Source organism: Pleurodeles waltl, chromosome 3_1 (assembly GCF_031143425.1).
Source record: "Pleurodeles waltl isolate 20211129_DDA chromosome 3_1, aPleWal1.hap1.20221129, whole genome shotgun sequence".
Classification (NCBI taxonomy): domain Eukaryota; kingdom Metazoa; phylum Chordata; class Amphibia; order Caudata; family Salamandridae; genus Pleurodeles; species Pleurodeles waltl.
In genome coordinates this window covers 181,939,496-181,958,223 of record NC_090440.1, presented here as the reverse complement: position 1 = coordinate 181,958,223, position 18,728 = coordinate 181,939,496, and the positions used below count along the sequence as shown (strand labels likewise).

General features: G+C 44.6%; 1 protein-coding gene across 2 annotated transcripts in view; it reads left to right on the top strand.

Annotated features, from left to right (window-relative positions):
• Positions 1–18,728, top strand: part of LOC138283907 (myosin-2 heavy chain-like) — a 212,936-nt gene that overhangs the window by 65,952 nt on the left and 128,256 nt on the right. For both annotated transcript variants that reach the window (XM_069222124.1, XM_069222123.1), the window contains exons 6-7: positions 4,802–4,901; positions 18,342–18,467. In XM_069222124.1, coding sequence (XP_069078225.1) covers positions 4,802–4,901; positions 18,342–18,467 — 226 coding nt within the window. The remainder of the gene's footprint in view (positions 1–4,801; positions 4,902–18,341; positions 18,468–18,728) is intronic.

The window sequence follows — 18,728 nt, the reverse complement described above, 5'->3', positions numbered from 1 at the left end:
CTCTACAACACTCTACTCCACTCTTTTCCACTCTATGACACTCCTTTCTTCAGCACTCCACGCTACCACACTTCAGTCCATTCTACGCCACTATACACCACTCCACTACACGGCACTCTACTGAACTCTCCCATTCTACGCCTCTCCACTTGACTCCTATGTATGACATGCCACGTTACTCCACTCTATGCCACTCCACTCTACGCCACTCCACTCTATGACACTGTACTTTACTCCACTGCCTTCTACTCCACTCTACAAGCTATGACACCTCTCTATGACACTCAACTCTATGATACTCCACTCTAAGACACTCCACTCTACGACACTCCACTTCATGACACTCTATTCCACTCTACGCCACTCCACTCTACCCCATTCCACTCTGTCACAGTCTGCTCCACTCTACTCTGCACCACTCCACTCCACCCTTCTCCACTCTACAACAGTCCATCTGCATTCTACTCCACTCTACTGCCCACCACTTTGCGACACTGTACTCCACTCAGCTCTACTTCACTCTGCCATTTCACTCTCTGCCACTCCACAGCAGTCCAAGCCACTCCATACTGTGACACTCCACTCTACTCCACTCAATAACACTCCCCTCTACTCCACTCTACAATTCTCTACTCCACCCTATAACACTCTATTCCACTCTGTGGCACTCCACTTTACACAACTCTATGCCACTTTACTCCACTCTATTCCACCCAGATCGACTATACAGCATTCTACTTTGCTCCACTCTACAACACTCTACTCCACTCTGCAGCACTGTACTCCAGTCCACCCTACAACATTCTATTCATCCCTAGGCCACTCCACTTTACACAACTCCACTCCACTTTACTCCTCTCTACACCAGTCCACTCTACACCACTTTACGCCACTCCACTTTACTCCACCCCACTCCACTTTACAGCACACCACTCTGCTCCACTCTACCCCACTCCACTTTACAACACTGCACTCCACTCTACGACACTCCACTCTACATCGCTGCACTCCACTCCACACCACTCTATTCCGCACCACTCTACTCCACTCTATGCCACACCACACAGTTCTATGCCACTCCACTATGCTCCATGACACCTTACTTAACTGTGCTCCACTCTACACTACTCTATTTCACTCTGCACTGCTCCACCCTACCACACTCCATCTACAATACTCCTCTCCACTCTACGACACTCCAGTCTGCGACACTCTACGTGACTCCACTCTATGGCACTCCACTCTACAACACTCCATTCTACACCACTCCGCTCTATGCCACTCCACGCCACTTTACTCCACTCTATGCCACTCCACTCTTAGTCACTCTATTCTACTCTGCTCTACTCTACTCCACTGTAGAACACTTCTCTCATTGACTCTCCACTCCACTCTAGTCAACTCTATGACACTCTACTCCACTCTACAACACTCCACTATACAACACGCTACTCCACTTTGCACCACTCCACACACTCTACTCCTCTCTATGCCAGGCTCCTCCACTCTACACCACTCTACTCCATTCTATGGTTCTCCACTCTACAACACGCTACGCTACTCTACGCCACTCTGACACTTCACTCTGCCCCACTATACAACACTCCACACTGCACTCTACTCCACTCTGACACTCTACACCTCACCACCCTACACCACTCCAGTTTATGATACTCCTCTCTACTCCACTCTACTTTACTCTGGCACTCTACTCTATGATGCTGCACTGTACTCTACTAGATGCCACTCTGTTCTATGACAATATACCACATTCCAGTCTCAGACACTCTACTCCACTTTACTCCACTCCACACCACGTTATGCCACTCTACTCTATAATACTCCACTCTATGATACTCTGCTCCATGCGACTCCACTCTACAACACTCTTTTTCACTCTATGACAGTCCACTCCACTCCACTATATGACAATCTACACCATCCAACTCTACGACACTCTACGCTACCCTGCCACTCCACTTTATGACACTCCTCTGCAACACTGAGCTCCACTCTGCCACATTATGAGATTTTACACCTCTCCACTCAATGACACGCTATACCACTCCACTCTACACCACTCCACTTTATGCCACTTCGGTTTACGATACTTCACTTGGGTCCACTCTACTGCACGTGACTCTGTGCCACTCCACGCCTCTTTACTCCACTTCATGCCACTCCACTTTTTACAACTACACTCTACTCTACTATACTCCACTCCACTCCAGAACACTCCTCTCATTGACACTCCACTTTACGCAACTTCACTCTACAACACTCCACTCTACAATACTCTACTCCACTCTACAACATTCCATACAAACTCTACTCCACTCTATGCCAGTTCCTCCACTCTACACCATTCTACTCCATTCTATGCCTCTTCACTCTACAACACACTACTACACTCTACGTCACTCTGACACTTCACTTTACCCCATTATATGCCAATCCACTCTATGGCACTCTACTCCACTATGCCACTCTACACCTTGCCACTCTGCAGCACTCTACTTTACACAACTCCAGTTTATGATTCTCCTTTTTACTCCACCCTACTGAACTCCATGACACTCTACTCAATGACACTCTGCTCTACTCCATTCTATGCCACTCCGGTCTACAACACTATACTCCATTCCAGTCTCAGACACTCTGCTCCACTTTATGCGTCTCCACACCACTCTGCACCGCTCTACTCTATGATACTCTGTGACACTCTACTCAATGTCACTCCACCATACAACACTCTTTTCCACTCCATTCTGCGACAGTCCACCCCACTTCACTTTACGACACTCAGCCCTATGACACTTTACTCCACTCTATGCCCCTCTGCTTTATGCCACTACACTCTGTCACTCCACTCTGTCACTCCACTCTATACCACTCCACTCTATGCCACTCTACTTTACAACACTCTACTCCACTCTGCCACTCTACATCTCTCCACTCTATGACACTCTACACCACTCCACTGTACAACAATCCAGTCTATGACTCTCCAGTCCACTCCACTTCACTCTATGACACTCTACTCCACTCTACTTTATTCTACTCTAGTCTACTCTACTGAACTCTATTCTACTCTATGCCACTCCACTTTATGACGTTCTTCTCCATTGCCATCTGTGACACTCTACTCCATTCTATGCCACTCCATCCCACTCTGTGCCACACCACTCTACGATATTCAGCTCTATGTTACTCCACTACATGCTACTCCACTGTACAACACTCTTCTACATTCCATTCCATGACAATCCACCCACTTCACTCCACAACACTCTACAATACTCAACCCTACAACACTCTACTCCACTCTATGCCACTCCACTCAAGGCCACTCCCCTACAACACTCTACTCCACTCCACACCAATCCATGACACTCCACTCTTCACCACTGCACTCTACTACACCCTCCCTCCACTCTTCCACTCAACTCCTCTCCACTCTATGACACTGTGCTATTCCAATCTACACCACTCCACTTTATGCCACTCCAGTCTGACACTCCACTCTACTCCCCCATAATCCACTCTACAACACTGTACTCCACTCTACAACACTCCATGACACTATACTCCACTCGATTCCACTCCACTCTATGCCACTCCACTCTACCACCCTACTACTTTCTATGCCACTCCACTCTATGACACTCTTCACCACTCTTTTACACTTCACTCTATGACACTTCACTCTACGACAGTCCACTCCACTCCACTTTACGCCACTCTACACCACTCAACCCTACAACACTTTACTCCACTCTATGCTCCTCTGCTTTATGTCTCTTCATTCTACGGCACTCCACTCTATGACACTCCACTTCACTGTACACCACTATACTCCACTCCACTTTACTCCACTCTGCCACTCTATGCTTCTCAACTGTTATGACACTCTACACCACTTTATGCCACTCCACATTACACCACTCCACTTTATTCCACTCTTGTCTGTGACACTCTACTCTACTCCCTTTGAATTCACTCCACTCTGCAAACCTCTGTGACACTCCTCTATGCCACCCTACTCTATGACACTCCATTCCATGCCACTCTACTCTCCTCAACTGAATGCCACTTCACTTTACAGCACTGTACTATATTCCAGTCTCCAACACTCTTCTCCACTCTACATTACTGCAGCGACTCTACACCACTCCACTCTTTGACAGTCTGCTGTATGACACTCTACTCCACACCACTTCACTATACCACACTCTACTCTATTCCATCATCAACAGTCCTCCCCACTCCACTCCACTCTACGAAACTCTACTCCACTCTATGCAATGCCAGTCTGTGCCTCTCCACTCTATGACACTCTACTCCGCTTCACTTTACACACACTACTGTACGCCACTTCATGCTACTCTACTCCACAATTCGCCACTCCACTCTACAAGAATCTGCTACACTCTATGCCACTCCACAACACTCTAGTCCACTCTACTCCACTCTATGCCACTCCACTCTACTCTACGCTTCTCCACTTCACTCTACACTCCCCTATGCCACTAACTTTTAGCCATACTGAACTGCAGCTGGGCTGATGTACAACATGGCTAAAACATATTTGCAAAGCCAATAGCTCTTGTACAGGCGATTGCTATCAACTTTGCCAGTGCTTGTTTTTTTTAATGATATTTAGCAAAAATATCTTCTGATAGAAATAGGATATCCTAACAATATCCTGACGTACAACCCTCAGCGCTACAAGTCTGGGATAGGGACTTCCTCATTATTCCAGACTTGACATTGCTGTAGACTCCTCTATGTTCTTTTTCAGGATCATAAACTTGGAACTGGAGGTGATGAAGGCCAAGGCCAGCCTGGACAGCCTGAGCTATGACAATGCTTCTCCAAACAGCAGTAGAGCCACCTCTCAGGTAGGAAGGCTGCAATAATCATGTGATGTTTATGGGTCCTGGCATGAGGATTCTGAGGGTTGTGTGAGGTTCAGTGGCGTAATTATGAGGATCCTTTTTGGGTCATGTTTACTGAAGGAGACCTCGAGAATCGTATGAGTGCCAGGGAGCCTGATAGGTAGATTTTGGGGCTGATGAGTGGACGAAAGGATCTAGTAAAAGGTTTTTGAGGATCAGGCGAGGGATAGGGTTCTAGAGAAGAGGAGGTGGATGATTATGTAAGGGGTAGGGATCCTGCTGACAAGATGTTGAGGATCATATTGTGATAGATCGTCATCAGAGGGCTTCCAGGGACATGTGAGTATCACCTACTTTTACCACCTTTTGGATGCAATGTGTATGTATGCATTTGTATTTATATAGTGCAAGCCCAAATGGAGAGCGATGGATCATTGTGCATCAATAAGAGGGGCTGTTGGGCAATGACACAGGTGCATGAAGTAGGGATTCACTGGGCCAGTACATGATTTGTCATATCTGACACATTACTGATGTATACCACATTACCCATTTTTGCTGTAGAATAGCCTTAACCACATTCGCAGTGTTTTAAAAGGGAGTTTATCATTGCAGACTGCATCAATAAACGTAATTACCAAAAGTCAAGGGCGCGTACAGTCTCCCTTACACCACACGCAAGCATACTTTATATACTCACTCCAAGGCGACTGCAGAGCACCTACTGCAAGGTTCAGAAGCTGCATAAGGCGGCATGTCTGTCTTGAAAAGCACAGCCTAGCAAGTGACAGACCATTTTGAGGCTAGCAATTTGCTGTGTTTCAGTGCTTTAAACGAAATTGAGCCAAACTGAATATTTTAAAGCACAATTTCTTACAACCCCCAACTAAAAGTGATAGCTTTCAGAAACATTTTTAAGAGGAAGTCACACATTCATCCGTTCCTCCAGACAAGCACCACTGCAGTAGATGTCATATTAATTTTATTTCTTCTTTCTATTTCTATAACCCAGACATTGTAATATTGAAAATGCCTGTCCAAAAGTTCATGAAGCTAAGACAATTGGGCCACAATCACAATGAAATGCCTTAAAATAGCAAATATGTCCATTGTTTTGACGAATAACGTTTCCCTTCACTGCCACAATAAACCGTCAGTGCTGCAGAATAATGTGAACCAATGCAAGACAGAAATGATCATACCCAATAAAGTAAAGTAGTGCAGTGGATCAGTGTGCCTGCTGTAGTGAACTGCATGCACCAAGCAGACGACATGTTCCAACCTCAGCCTTGCTTCGTTAGAGGTCAATAATATTGCTCTTGATTTGGATAAGGGTCATATATTCCAGGAGGCATCAAGAAGTCATCAGTGTATTGTCTGTGTATGAATGCAGAGGCTGTGGAGCGGGCACTAGAAACCAAGGATAGATAAAGAGCGCTAACAGTCACATCTGCCATCAGCAGCACCCTTATGGATGCACAATCTCCTTGAAACTAATTTTAAATCATCAAAAACGAGGAGGACACATACACATTCCAAGTATCCCAAGATCTTTATAATTATTAAAATTATTAAAATTGCCCACAAAGCCCCAAGAAACAAGCGTCCGTTACTATGTTTAGGATATGTACAACCCATGTGTCCTAACTAAGTGTCCCTGAAGGCAACTTAAAGAAATGCTTCTATAATGGTTGGAATCCAGACGTCATATAGTTGGTATATAGACATTAGTTTTAAGTAAGAGTACACATTCTTGGAAAAAGTGTTTCTAAAAATGTTGATCCAAAATAGATTTTTGAAAATATTGATTTGATAATGGAGTTCAATAAATTATCATCAATTAATATAATTAATGGAAAAGACAATTCCTATGATAAAAATGTCCTTTTCTTTTGTTATTGATAATATCCTCTTATGCTCTTTGCATTATATATTATTTATTTAGTAAATGGGCTATATGTTATTTATTTAGCAAATGCACTTTCTACACTCACAACCCCCCTCTACAAAGCTTGCATTTCACATTAATGGAAATTCTCGAATGCCACCCTGTCATTCTCACATCCGCGAGAAGACCATAGCGTGAGGCATTCGGGAATGAGGAAACCGTCACTACATAGCTTCCCCTTTTACAATATATAAAAAGAAACAATACAACCAATAAAACTAAACAAATCATACATATGAAAATACTTCACTTCAAACAATACAATTAAAGATCATTTGAAACATAAGTTATTAAAACATATCTTTAAGAATAAGAATAAGAATCTTCCAATCTTTTAGGTTTAAAGATTCTTCTGCCAGAACTACTCCATTTCACATTCCTACTAAGAACACCCTGTGATCCACATGCATCGTGAGAAGACGTAGACGCAGGCAAGTCGTCTGCATTACTAGGACCACTAGGAACGTTCTTATGTTGATTCAAACATTTCTGCTCACTCCTCTTATCTTGATTCAAACCTTCCTGCTCATTCCTCTCATCTTCCAACCATTCCTTACAATTCTGACCATCCCGAACGCTCCCTTTTCTCATGTTGACACTTGTCCTTTTACACAATGACAACACGGCCATGTGCCGTACCTTGCCATCACTTAACCTTACAGAATTATCATACACTGCCTCTACTCTGAGGGGAGATGAAAATCTACTTTGACATTTACCTGTGTGCTTACTGGTTTTAACCCTCACTACATCTCCCACACACAATTTGATTTCTTTACTCTTGTGGACGTCATCAAAATATCTTTTGTATTTATCCTGAGCCCTTTCAATATTCTTCTTCACCTCTTCCTGACTCCATTCCACTCTTTTAGCCACTTTTAACCATCCCACATTGTCCTTCGACATAGGTGTCCTTCCTCTCCTGAGCTCAAACGGACTAGCATTAGTACTCACACATGTGGTAACCCTAAATGCCCATAAGGTTTTCCACAATTCTGTTTCCCACACTAATTGGTTACAACTAGACAATTGAATCATACCTTTAAGTACTCAGTTGAATCTCTCCTCAGACCCATGAACCATTGTCCGACACAATACATTTCGGTAAGCCTTCTCTCACAAATATTTCATCCATAAATCTAATAACACTAACTGCATCAGCTTTTTGTACAATACTCACCGCCGGCCATTTTGAAAAATGATCCACCATAACCAGCAGAAACCTTTCATTCTCACCAATAGGTCCCATGATATCAATACCTACTCTTTCCCAAGCCATATTGGGACAAGGAATGGGATGTAAAGATGGTCTCAAAACTACTTGCGTCTTATCAGCATTCTCACAAGCAAGACAGTTTCTAACAATTTTCTCTGCATCCTTATCTATACCTGGCCACCAGTACCAAAAGTTTACCTGTTCTTAGTTTTTCCTATGCCAAGGTGACCTTCATGACATATTTCGAGGATTTTCTCTCTTAATGCAACAGGAGGTATAACTTTCCCATTTCTGAGAATCAACCCATCTTCCATGGACAACTCATCCCTTACTTCCCAGAAAGGTAGCAAGATTGCCTTAATCATTCTTTTTAATGGCCATCCCTTCGTAATTGCAACACTCAAATCATTTAGCACCTCATCACCCTCTTGTGCTAATTTCCAATCATTGCGTGTAATGCCTCGACACACACCTTCTTCCACAATAGCCACCCACACATCTTTGTTTATGTCATCTTCCTTATTTTTGGTTGGTAAAGGCATGCGACTTAGAAAATCTGCAACTATGTTTTTAACACCAGGCAAATATTGTACAATGTAATTATATTCAAACAAACGATCTGATAATCTTGCTAACCTAGGCGAAGCATTGTACAACCCCTTCGTGGTTAGAACCTTCACTAACGGTTTGGGTTCACACTTTAACGTGACCGTAGTGCCCCCCACATACTGTCTGAAATATTCCAACGCCCACACACATGCCAGTGCCTCACGCTCAATAACTGAATACTTCTCTTCAGTCGGAGTCAATGAGCGTGACGCGAAAGCAATAGTATCCTCATTACCATCCATGTTTACCTGTGTCAGAACTGCTACTAAGCCTTTACAGCTAGCATCTGTAGTAATAATACACTTAAGATTCACATCAAAACCTTGTAAAGGAGGTGCATTGCAAATATCATTTTTTAACACCTCAAAAGCATTCTGACACATTTCCGTCCACTCAAATTTGTTCCTTATTTTGAGCAATTGTCTCAAACAATACGTTTTAGTTGTGAAATTTTTAACAAATTTTGAGTAGAATTCTACTAACCCTAGAAAAGCACGAACCTCGTCCTTGTTTTGGGGATTGGGCGCCTTACTTATTGCTGATACTAACGTCTCCTTGGGTTTAATGCCGTCAGCAGATACTACATGCCCCAAATAATTGACATGCTCACATGCAAATTTGCACTTGCTGAATTCCGCTGTCAAACCTTTCTCATCTAAAACATTTAAAACCTGTAATAACGTTTGATCATGATTTTCCTTTGATTTTCCCATTATGAGAATATCATCTTGAAACACCATGACATTGTCAATTCCTTCCAAAATTGAGCTCATTAGTCTTTGGAACATTGCAGCCGCTGACGCCAAACCAAATGTCATCCGTCTGAACCTATAACACCCAAAGGGTGTAACAAAAGCAGTCAAATTCCTGTTGTTTGGATGCAATCGTACCTGATGATAGGCCGCTTTCAAATCAATGGAAGAAAACCATTTCATGCCCCTTGTGCGAGACAGCATCTCATTAATATGAGGCAAAGGAAATTGATCTACTAGTATATTCTTATTGAGATCCCTCAAATCTATGCATAGTCGTAAATTTCCATTAGCCTTTCTTACTACCACCAATGGAGCAACCCACTCAGATGATTCTATGGGTTCTATGATTTTCTCTTCCTGTAGTTTATCCAATTGCACCTTAATGCTCTCTTTCAGAGGAATAGGGATGTTTCTCCCTTTGTGCACCTGTGGCTCAACCTTGTCCTTCAAATGAATGAAGTGCATGAACCCCTTCATCTTACCAATTCGCCCAGAAAATACTCACAGAATTTTCTTTTAAACTAACTTGCTAATATCCACTTCCGTTTGCACAGTTAAAACTGGTTCCGGATTGTTAGGATCTAAAACAATGCCTAATTTACCTTGGTCAAACCAACCCAAAACAGAGGGACCTGTTGCAGCCACATACAATTTTCCTACTGTCAGTCTATCTTTGTATTGAAAATTCAACTCCTTGAACCCCAACAATTCAATGACTTCGCTAGTAAATGTCTTAATTGTTATGTTTGGCGCTCACAACTGCTCCCCCACAATGTGTTTAAAATTCTTTTCCCAAACATTCCTATTAACAATAGTATAGGGAGACCCTGAATCTACAACAATACATTGAGGTCACCCCCCCCCAAATTTATTTCACACGTTGGTCTTTTATTCCTTTTCTTTTCTTCTTCTCTTGTGCACAAAATGGTGTGTTTATTTGTGTGTGCATCAGCAGTGTCTACACATAAAACACACATATTCAAAACTTCTTCATCAGATGAGTTGGAGTCTTCCAACTCTAACACCCTGCTGTTGGCTGCCATTTTCTTCTGACAAACTCTTTGAAAATGTCCAATAACACCGCATCTTGAACACGTCTGCTTCTTAGCTGGGCATAACTTGTCGTTTGCCAAATGGTCATAACTGCTGCATCTGTAACACTTCTTCCTTTCATCCGGTTTATGATTCTTCTGTTCTGCTACTGGTTTCCCTAGCCATTTCCTTTTGTGCTCAAAAGATGTTTTTTTCCCCTTCACTCTTGCAACGATACTCTCATCACTCTTATTTTCATTTAAAACTTCCTTGACACACCTTCCAGTCAATTCTGCCCTTTTCACAATATCAATAATTTCTTGCAACAAGCTCTCTCCTTTAACCCATAGATTGTCTTGAATACTCGAGTTGGACGCCTGCATGATAATCTGGGGCCAGATGTAGCAAAGTTGGGAATTGCGACTTGAAATTTGCGAGTCGGAGCGACTCGCAAATTGCAAGTCGCAATTTCCAATGCAGAACGGTGTCTCAGACACCGTCTGCGACTCGCTATGGGGTCGCAATGACCCACCTCATTAATATTCATGAGGTGGGTCGCAAATTGCGGCCCCATAGCGAGTCTAGGCACTCGCAAACATGGAGGCCTGCTGTAGTCAGCAGACCTCCATGTTCGTGACTGCTTTTAAATAAAGCAGTTTTTTTTTTTTAAGTGTAGCCCGTTTTCCTTAAAGGAAAACGAGCTGCACTTAAAAAAAAATCCGAAACCTTTAGTTTCGTTTTTTTTTCAGGGCAGGTAGTGGTCCCTTGGACCACTACCTACCCTGAAAAAATATTTGTGGGTCCATTCACAAAGTGGAAGGGGTCCCATGGGGACCCCTTCCAATTTGCGAGTGGGTTACCATCCACTTGAAGTGGATGGTAACTGCGACACCATTTGCGACCGCATATGCGGTCGCAAATGGTATTGCATACCACTCCGAATCGCAAATAGGAAGGGAACACCCCTTCCTATTTGCAATTCTGAAATGCATATTGCGAGTCGGTACCGACTCGCAATATGCATTTCTGCATAGGGAAACGCGATTAGCGAGTCGCAAACGGCAATTTTTGCCGTTTGCGAGTCGCTATCCGTTTCCTGCATCTGGCCCCTGGTCTTGAATTAGCTCATCGTGCAAAATACCAAATTTGCAGTTGATTGCTAAATATTTTAAGGCAGCAATGTAGGAGGCTGGACTGGCTTGTAGTGAGTACCTAGGGGTACTTGCACCTTGCACCAGGCCCAGGTATCCCTTATTAGTGTATAGGGTGTCTAGCAGCTTAGGCTGATAGATAATGGTAGCTTAGCAGAGCAGCTTAGGCTGAACTAGGAGACGTGTGAAGCTACTACAGTACCACTTAGTGTCATATGCACAATATCATAAGAAAACACAATACACAGTTATACTAAAAATAAAGGTACTTTATTTTTATGACAATATGCCAAAGTATCTCAGAGTGTACCCTCAGTGAGACGATAGGAAATATACACAAGATATATATACACAATACCAGAAATATGCAGTATAGTCTTAGAAAACAGTGCAAACAATGTATAGTTACAATAGGATGCAATGGGGACACATAGGGATAGGGGCAACACAAACTATATACTCCAAAAGTGGAATGTGAACCACAAATGGACCCCAAACATATGTGACCTTGTAGAGGGTCGCTGGGACTATTAGAAAATAGTGAGAGTTAGAAAATTAGCCCTCCCCAAGACCCTGAAAAGTGAGTGCAAAGTGCACTAAAGTTCCCCTAAGGACAAAGAAGTTGCGTTAGAGGAATAATGCAGGAAAGACACAAACCAACAATGCAACAACTGTGGATTTCCAATCTAGGATACCTGTGGAACAAGGGGACCAAGTCCAAAAGTCACAAGCAAGTCGGAGATGGGCAGATGCCCAGGAAATGCCAGCTGCGGGTGCAAAGAAGCTTCGACTGGACTGAAGAAGCTGCGGTTTCTGCAGGAACGCAAAGGGCTAGAGACTTCCCCTTTGGAGGTCGGATCCCGCTCGCCTTGTAGAGTCGTGCAGAAGTGTTTTCCCGCCGAAAGAACGCCAACAAGCCTTGCTAGCTGCAAATCGTGCGGTTAGCATTTTTGGACGCTGCTGCGGCCCAGGAGGGACCAAGAGGTCGCAAATTGGACCAGGAGGTAGAGGGGACGTCGAGCAAGACAAAGAGCCCTCTTAGCAGCAGGTAGCACCCGGAGAAGTGCCAGAAACAGGCACTACGAGGATGTGTGAAACGGTGCTCACCCGAAGTTACACAAAGGAGTCCCACGTCGCCAGAGACCAACTTAGAAAGTCGTGCAATGCAGGTTAGAGTGCCGTGGACCCAGGCTTGGCTGTGCACAAAGGATTTCCGCCGGAAGTGCACAGGGGCCGGAGTAGCTGCAAAAGTCGCGGTTCCCAGCAATGCAGCCCAGCGAGATGAGGCAAGGACTTACCTCCACCAAACTTGGACTGAAGAGTCACTGGACTGTGGGAGTCACTTGGACAGAGTTGCTGGATTCGAAGGACCTCGCTCGTCGTGCTGAGAGGAGACCCAAGGGACCGGTAATGCAGCTTTTTGGTGCCTGCGGTTGCAGGGGGAAGATTCCGTCGACCCACGGGAGATTTCTTCGGAGCTTCTAGTGCAGAGAGGAGGCAGACTACCCCCACAGCATGCACCACCAGGAAAACAGTCGAGAAGGCGGCAGGATCAGCGTTACAGAGTTGCAGTAGTCGTCTTTGCTACTATGTTGCAGGCTTGCAGGCTTCCAGCGCGGTCAGCAGTCGATTCCTTAGCAGAAGGTGAAGAGAGAGATGCAGAGGAACTCGGATGAGCTCTTGCATTCGTTATCTGAGGAATCCCAAGAGACAGAGACCCTAAATAGCCAGAAAAGAGGGTTTGGCTACCTAGGAGAGAGGATAGGCTAGCAACACCTGAAGGAGCCTATCACAAGGAGTCTCTGACGTCACCTGGTGGCACTGGCCACTCAGAGCAGTCCAGTGTGCCAGCAGCACCTCTGTTTCCAAGATGGCAGAGGTCTGGAGCACACTGGAGGAGCTCTGGGCACCTCCCAGGGGAGGTACAGGTCAGGGGAGTGGTCACTCCCCTATCCTTTGTCCAGTTTCGCGCCAGAGCAGGGCTAAGGGGTCCCTGAACCGGTGTAGACTGGCTTATGCAGAATTGGGCACATCTGTGCCCAGCAAAGCATTTCCAGAGGATGGGGGAGGCTACTTCTCCCCTGCCTTCACACCATTTTCCAAAGGGAGAGGGTGTAACACCCTCTCTCAGAGGAAGTCCTTTGTTCTGCCATCCTGGGCCAGGCCTGGCTGGACCCCAGGAGGGCAGCTGCCTGTCTGAGGGGCTGGCAGCAGCAGCTGCAGTGAAACCCCAGGAAGGGCAGTTTGGCAGTACCAGGGTCTGTGCTACAGACCACTGGGATCATGGGATTGTGCCAACTATGCCAGGATGGCATAGAGGGGGCAATTCCATGATCATAGACATGTTACATGGCCATATTCGGAGTTACCATTGTGAAGCTACATATAGGTAGTGACCTATATGTAGTGCACGCGTGTAATGGTGTCCCCGCACTCACAAAGTTCAGGGAATTGGCTCTGAACAATGTGGGGGCACCTTGGCTAATGCCAGGGTGCCCTCACACTAAGTAACTTTGCACCTAACCTTTACCAGGTAAAGGTTAGACATATAGGTGACTTATAAGTTACTTAAGTGCAGTGAAAAATGGCTGTGAAATAACGTGGACGTTATTTCACTCAGGCTGCAGTGGCAGGCCTGTGTAAGAATTGTCAGAGCTCCCTATGGGTGGCAAAAGAAAGGCTGCAGCCCATAGGGATCTCCTGGAACCCCAATACCCTGGGTACCTCAGAACCATATACTAGGGAATTATAAGGGTGTTCCAGTAAGCCAATGTAGATTGGTAAAATTGGTCACTAGCCTGTTAGTGACAATTTGTAAAGAGAGAGCATAACCACTGAGGTTCTGGTTAGCAGAGCCTCAGTGAGACAGTTAGGCATCACACAGGGAACACATACCTATAGGTCACAAACTTATGAGCACTGGGGTCCTGACTAGCAGGGTACCAGTGACACATAACAAACATACTGAAAACATAGGGTTTTCACTATGAGCACTGGGCCCTGGCAAGCAGGATACCAGTGAGACAGTGAAAACACCCTGACATACACTCACAAACAGGCCCAAAGTGGGGGTAACAAGGCTAGAAAGAGGCTACTTTCTCACAAGCAACATAATCCTCCACAGGTTCGTCCTTCCCTTGTTTACGATGGAAGAATTAATAACGGTCCACTGCCACACAGACCCTGGGCCTGTGATAATTATCCAAATCCTCAAGCGCGTTGCTATACAAGTCTCCTTGACCATCTTGTCTTAGTTTTTTATTGATGTTTTTAAAAACCTTCAGACCTCCAGGCCCTAAACAATGTAAAAGAATTTTGTACTTTTTCTCCGCAGAAAGTTCCTCTTCATCGTCAATCGCAGAAATATAATTCTTGAAGTATTCACACCACTCCTCCCATTTTAAAGTAGGTGTGCCAGAAACAGATATAAATGGTTGGGGAGGTGTAAGATTCCATGGATTGCCCAAAGCCATGTTGTCACTGCACAGTCTCCTTAAAAAAAAAAAAAAAAATATATATATATATATATATATATATATATATATATATATACGTTGTTCTTATTTTTTTTAAGTAGGTACTCAGAAAATATCAAGTTTCCAAGTTCTAGTGTTTGAGATTCAAAAATGGCGAATCAACGTGCCTTTTTGCCCAATCTAAAATGGCGGCGCGTTGCCCAATCCAAAATGGCGGCGCAATGCACGTCAGATTGACGTAGCAATACTGGTTGTTAAGGAACACATACACAACAATCCTTGTGACAGGCTTTCAGGATGTTGTGTGTTGTACCAAGGCTCACCACAAGGTGTCCCCACCAGTTGATTTCCTAGTACTTCGGAAGCCGATCAACGCTGAACGCTGATCCTCGTCAGAAGGCGATCTTAATATCAGCCTCCACACTCCAATGTCGCAAGTGAGTCCAAGCTCGTCGCCAATTCTGTAATGATGCGACGTAAGACTTGGTATATTTCATCTGTATTTATTACAGTAGTAAAAAGGAGACGCACAGTGCTAGCCAACGGGCTAACTGCCGATCCCTTAATCTCCTCGCCGATCTCTTCATTCTCGAATGCCACCCCGTCATTCTCACATCTGCGAGAAGACTATAGCGTGAGGCATTCGGGAATGAGGAAACCGTCACTACAGCTGCAAGCTACACAGTTTAAGGTATGTGGTTGGAAGGATGTTGTCTTTATTTATTAATCTTATGCGGGAAATGTCTCCATGTTATGTGTGACAACCACCGACGTGCGGTTATCGTACTATGGGATGCAGTGCTTAGCAGTGTGGGGGCTGAAGCGGTGTGAAGGAGAGTTGTGCAGTTTTGGTTCTCCATAAGCTGGCTGCTTTCAGGAGCTCTGCACATTTCTTTATGGTGTTTCTTATGATCATGATGTACTTACAATTTTACTACACTTGGTTGAGCAACCTGATATTTTGTTTACATTTTCGGTCCAGAGCAGGCATGGTTGGAGAGAGAAATGGTGAGGGGATTGGCTGGGATGGTCTTTGTTGCTATCATCCCATGTCTGAATGTTACTGTGAGATGTAAAGAAGAGGTCATAAAGTGTTGCTAATAAGGATCTGCAGTGGTGGACTAGATTAGAGCCCTCAGGTTGTCCAGGAGTATGTGTCAGTTAGTCCATGCCAGTTGAGCTGGTGATGGCTGGTTTAAGACTCGTAGCGTCTATGTCTTATGTGAGTGTAAAATGATCAAGCTACAGTTTGCGGCCCACTTCTGAGTGCATTTTGCCTGATCCAGTGTGCATATCCTTCAGTACGTTGACTGGTGGGCTAATATGTTACTTTGCAAATACATTTGTTACTGTTAAGCTTTATTCTTTTTTTATTTTTAGTCGTCCTTTTGTGTTTAAACTACGCCTTAAGTGTACAGAAATTTCAAGCCAAGAGCACATTTTTGCCTCACTAATAAGAGTTGTACTTTCCTGCGATGTGCATGAAAACTGAAAAAGATATCTATACACATGTTCTAAGAACACCTGCCTGCTAGGAAGCACCCATACTGTTTTATTAAATTAAATGCAATGGTTGACTTATTTTTACATTTAAAATCTTCATTGCTAGCATATGGCAGTCATGTTTAGGCAGCACCATGTTTTCTTTTTTCCTTCTTTTTATTTTTGTGGCATATGCTTGCATTAAAAAAAATAATCACCGCACCAACTTGCCAAGGCCAGAATGTTTCTCCTACCATAGTATCATAAAGATGATTTGCGATGTACGGTCCAGGCTTTGGGGTACTGGGCATTGTCTTGAATTTAAGGTGTTTCCATATTGCTGCTTGTAGTACTGTGTTCAATCTCTTTGATAATTAGAGTGACCAGTGAAGGAGCCTTTCCTAGTTAGGGGTACAGTTGTTCTGGTGGTTCTGTCATTGTTGCTTGCTATGGAGGACACTTCTGAAGGTCTCTACGTTCACTCTCCAGTCTGACAAACATCTTGACATCAGATATTTGGTCTTGTGCGAGATGCTTCCCTTCCCCTGCTTGTTGCGGTTTAAGAGATGTTATGAAGCCTAACTCTTTTCTTTGTTTTGTGGATACATAGCCATCCATTGAACCCAGAATAAATAAGAAAGGAGGGCTTCTGTAATTCCTTATAGGTTTATTGTTTTCTCTCAACATGTCTCTCTCTGTTTGTCTTTGTCCCTTTCTTTCCTCTTCACTCACTTCATCATCTCTTTCACTTTCTTTTTTTTTTTTACGTGTATTTCCATTTCTCTCTCCCACACTTGGGTCCTCATTACGACCCTGGCGGTCATGGTGGCGGTCAGACCACTGCCATTGCAGCGAATCGACCGTCACATTACAACCATGGCGGACTGCTAGCACTGCCACTTTTCTTCCACAGCACGGTGTGGCGCTGCTGGTGGTCCTAAACAGCCAGGGCAGCGCTGCAAGTAGAGCTGCCCTGGGGATTACGACTCCCTTTCTGCGCCAGCGGTTTCATGGCAGTATCTCTGCCATTAACCGGCTGGCAGAGACGGGGTTCAGGGTGCTCCAGGGGGCCCCTGCACTGCCCATGCACTAGGCATGGGCAGTGCAGGGGCCAGCTTGACCAGCCCCGTCGCAGACAGTGAACTTTGCGACGGGGCTGGTGCACCCTACACACTACAGCATTGCCGCCGTCTCTATTACTAGCTGGACACAATGCGGTAGGCCGTTTCCTGCTGGGCCAGTGGGCAGAAATTGAGTTTCCGCCCACTGACCCAGTGGGAAATTCGTAATGGCCCCGGTGGGGAGGCAGCAGCATTGGCAGCAACCTCTCCATCGGAACTTTGGTGGACAGGCTTTTCCATCCGCCGAAGTCTAAATGAGGGCCTTTGCGTTAGAATCTTGTGATGTGCACTTTTCCACATTTCTTTGGCTTCTCTTATTCAACATTTGCCTGGATGTATGTTTGTGGTATTTCTGTAGTGCAAACTTAACCCAAAAGGCAGCAGAATGTTGTACAGGATCAAAGCCAAAGGTGTGATCAACACGTAATTAGAGGGGTAGCTATTTTCTTCTCTCTCTCTGTCTCTTTTTCTACTGCTCTCTCTTTCTGTCTCAGTCATTGTCCCCTTTTTATCATTTGCTTTCTCTCACTCTCTCATACTCTCTCTTTTGGTAACTTGCTGTAACTCGATTCCTGTACTGCTGTTTGGGTTACCAATGTGCTGTCCTGATGTGACTCCCCACTTTCTGATCCACCATTTGTTGTAATTTCCAGGTGAAAGATGAGCTGAACAAGGACCTCAGGACAGTCAGAGACAACCTCCATTACTACAGGAACCGCGCAAAGGTCCTAGAGGCAGAGCGGAACGAAGCTGTACAGCAGCTCAACTTGATCAAAGAGGTGTGCTTCCAGGACAGTATCTGTTAGTCAGATATGACCCTCCAATAACTGTCTCAGAAAATTGCTATCACTACCACCACACGCCCGACCATCTTCAACCACAGCACCATCACACAGATCACTAAATGATCTCCCCATTTCAACCGTCCTTGCCACTGTTGTAACTTCATCATCACCATTATATCCCTTCAGCAACCCTTCCACCACCAGAGGTCTCACCCAGAGCACCATGGATTTACCACTAACTCCATCACCACCACA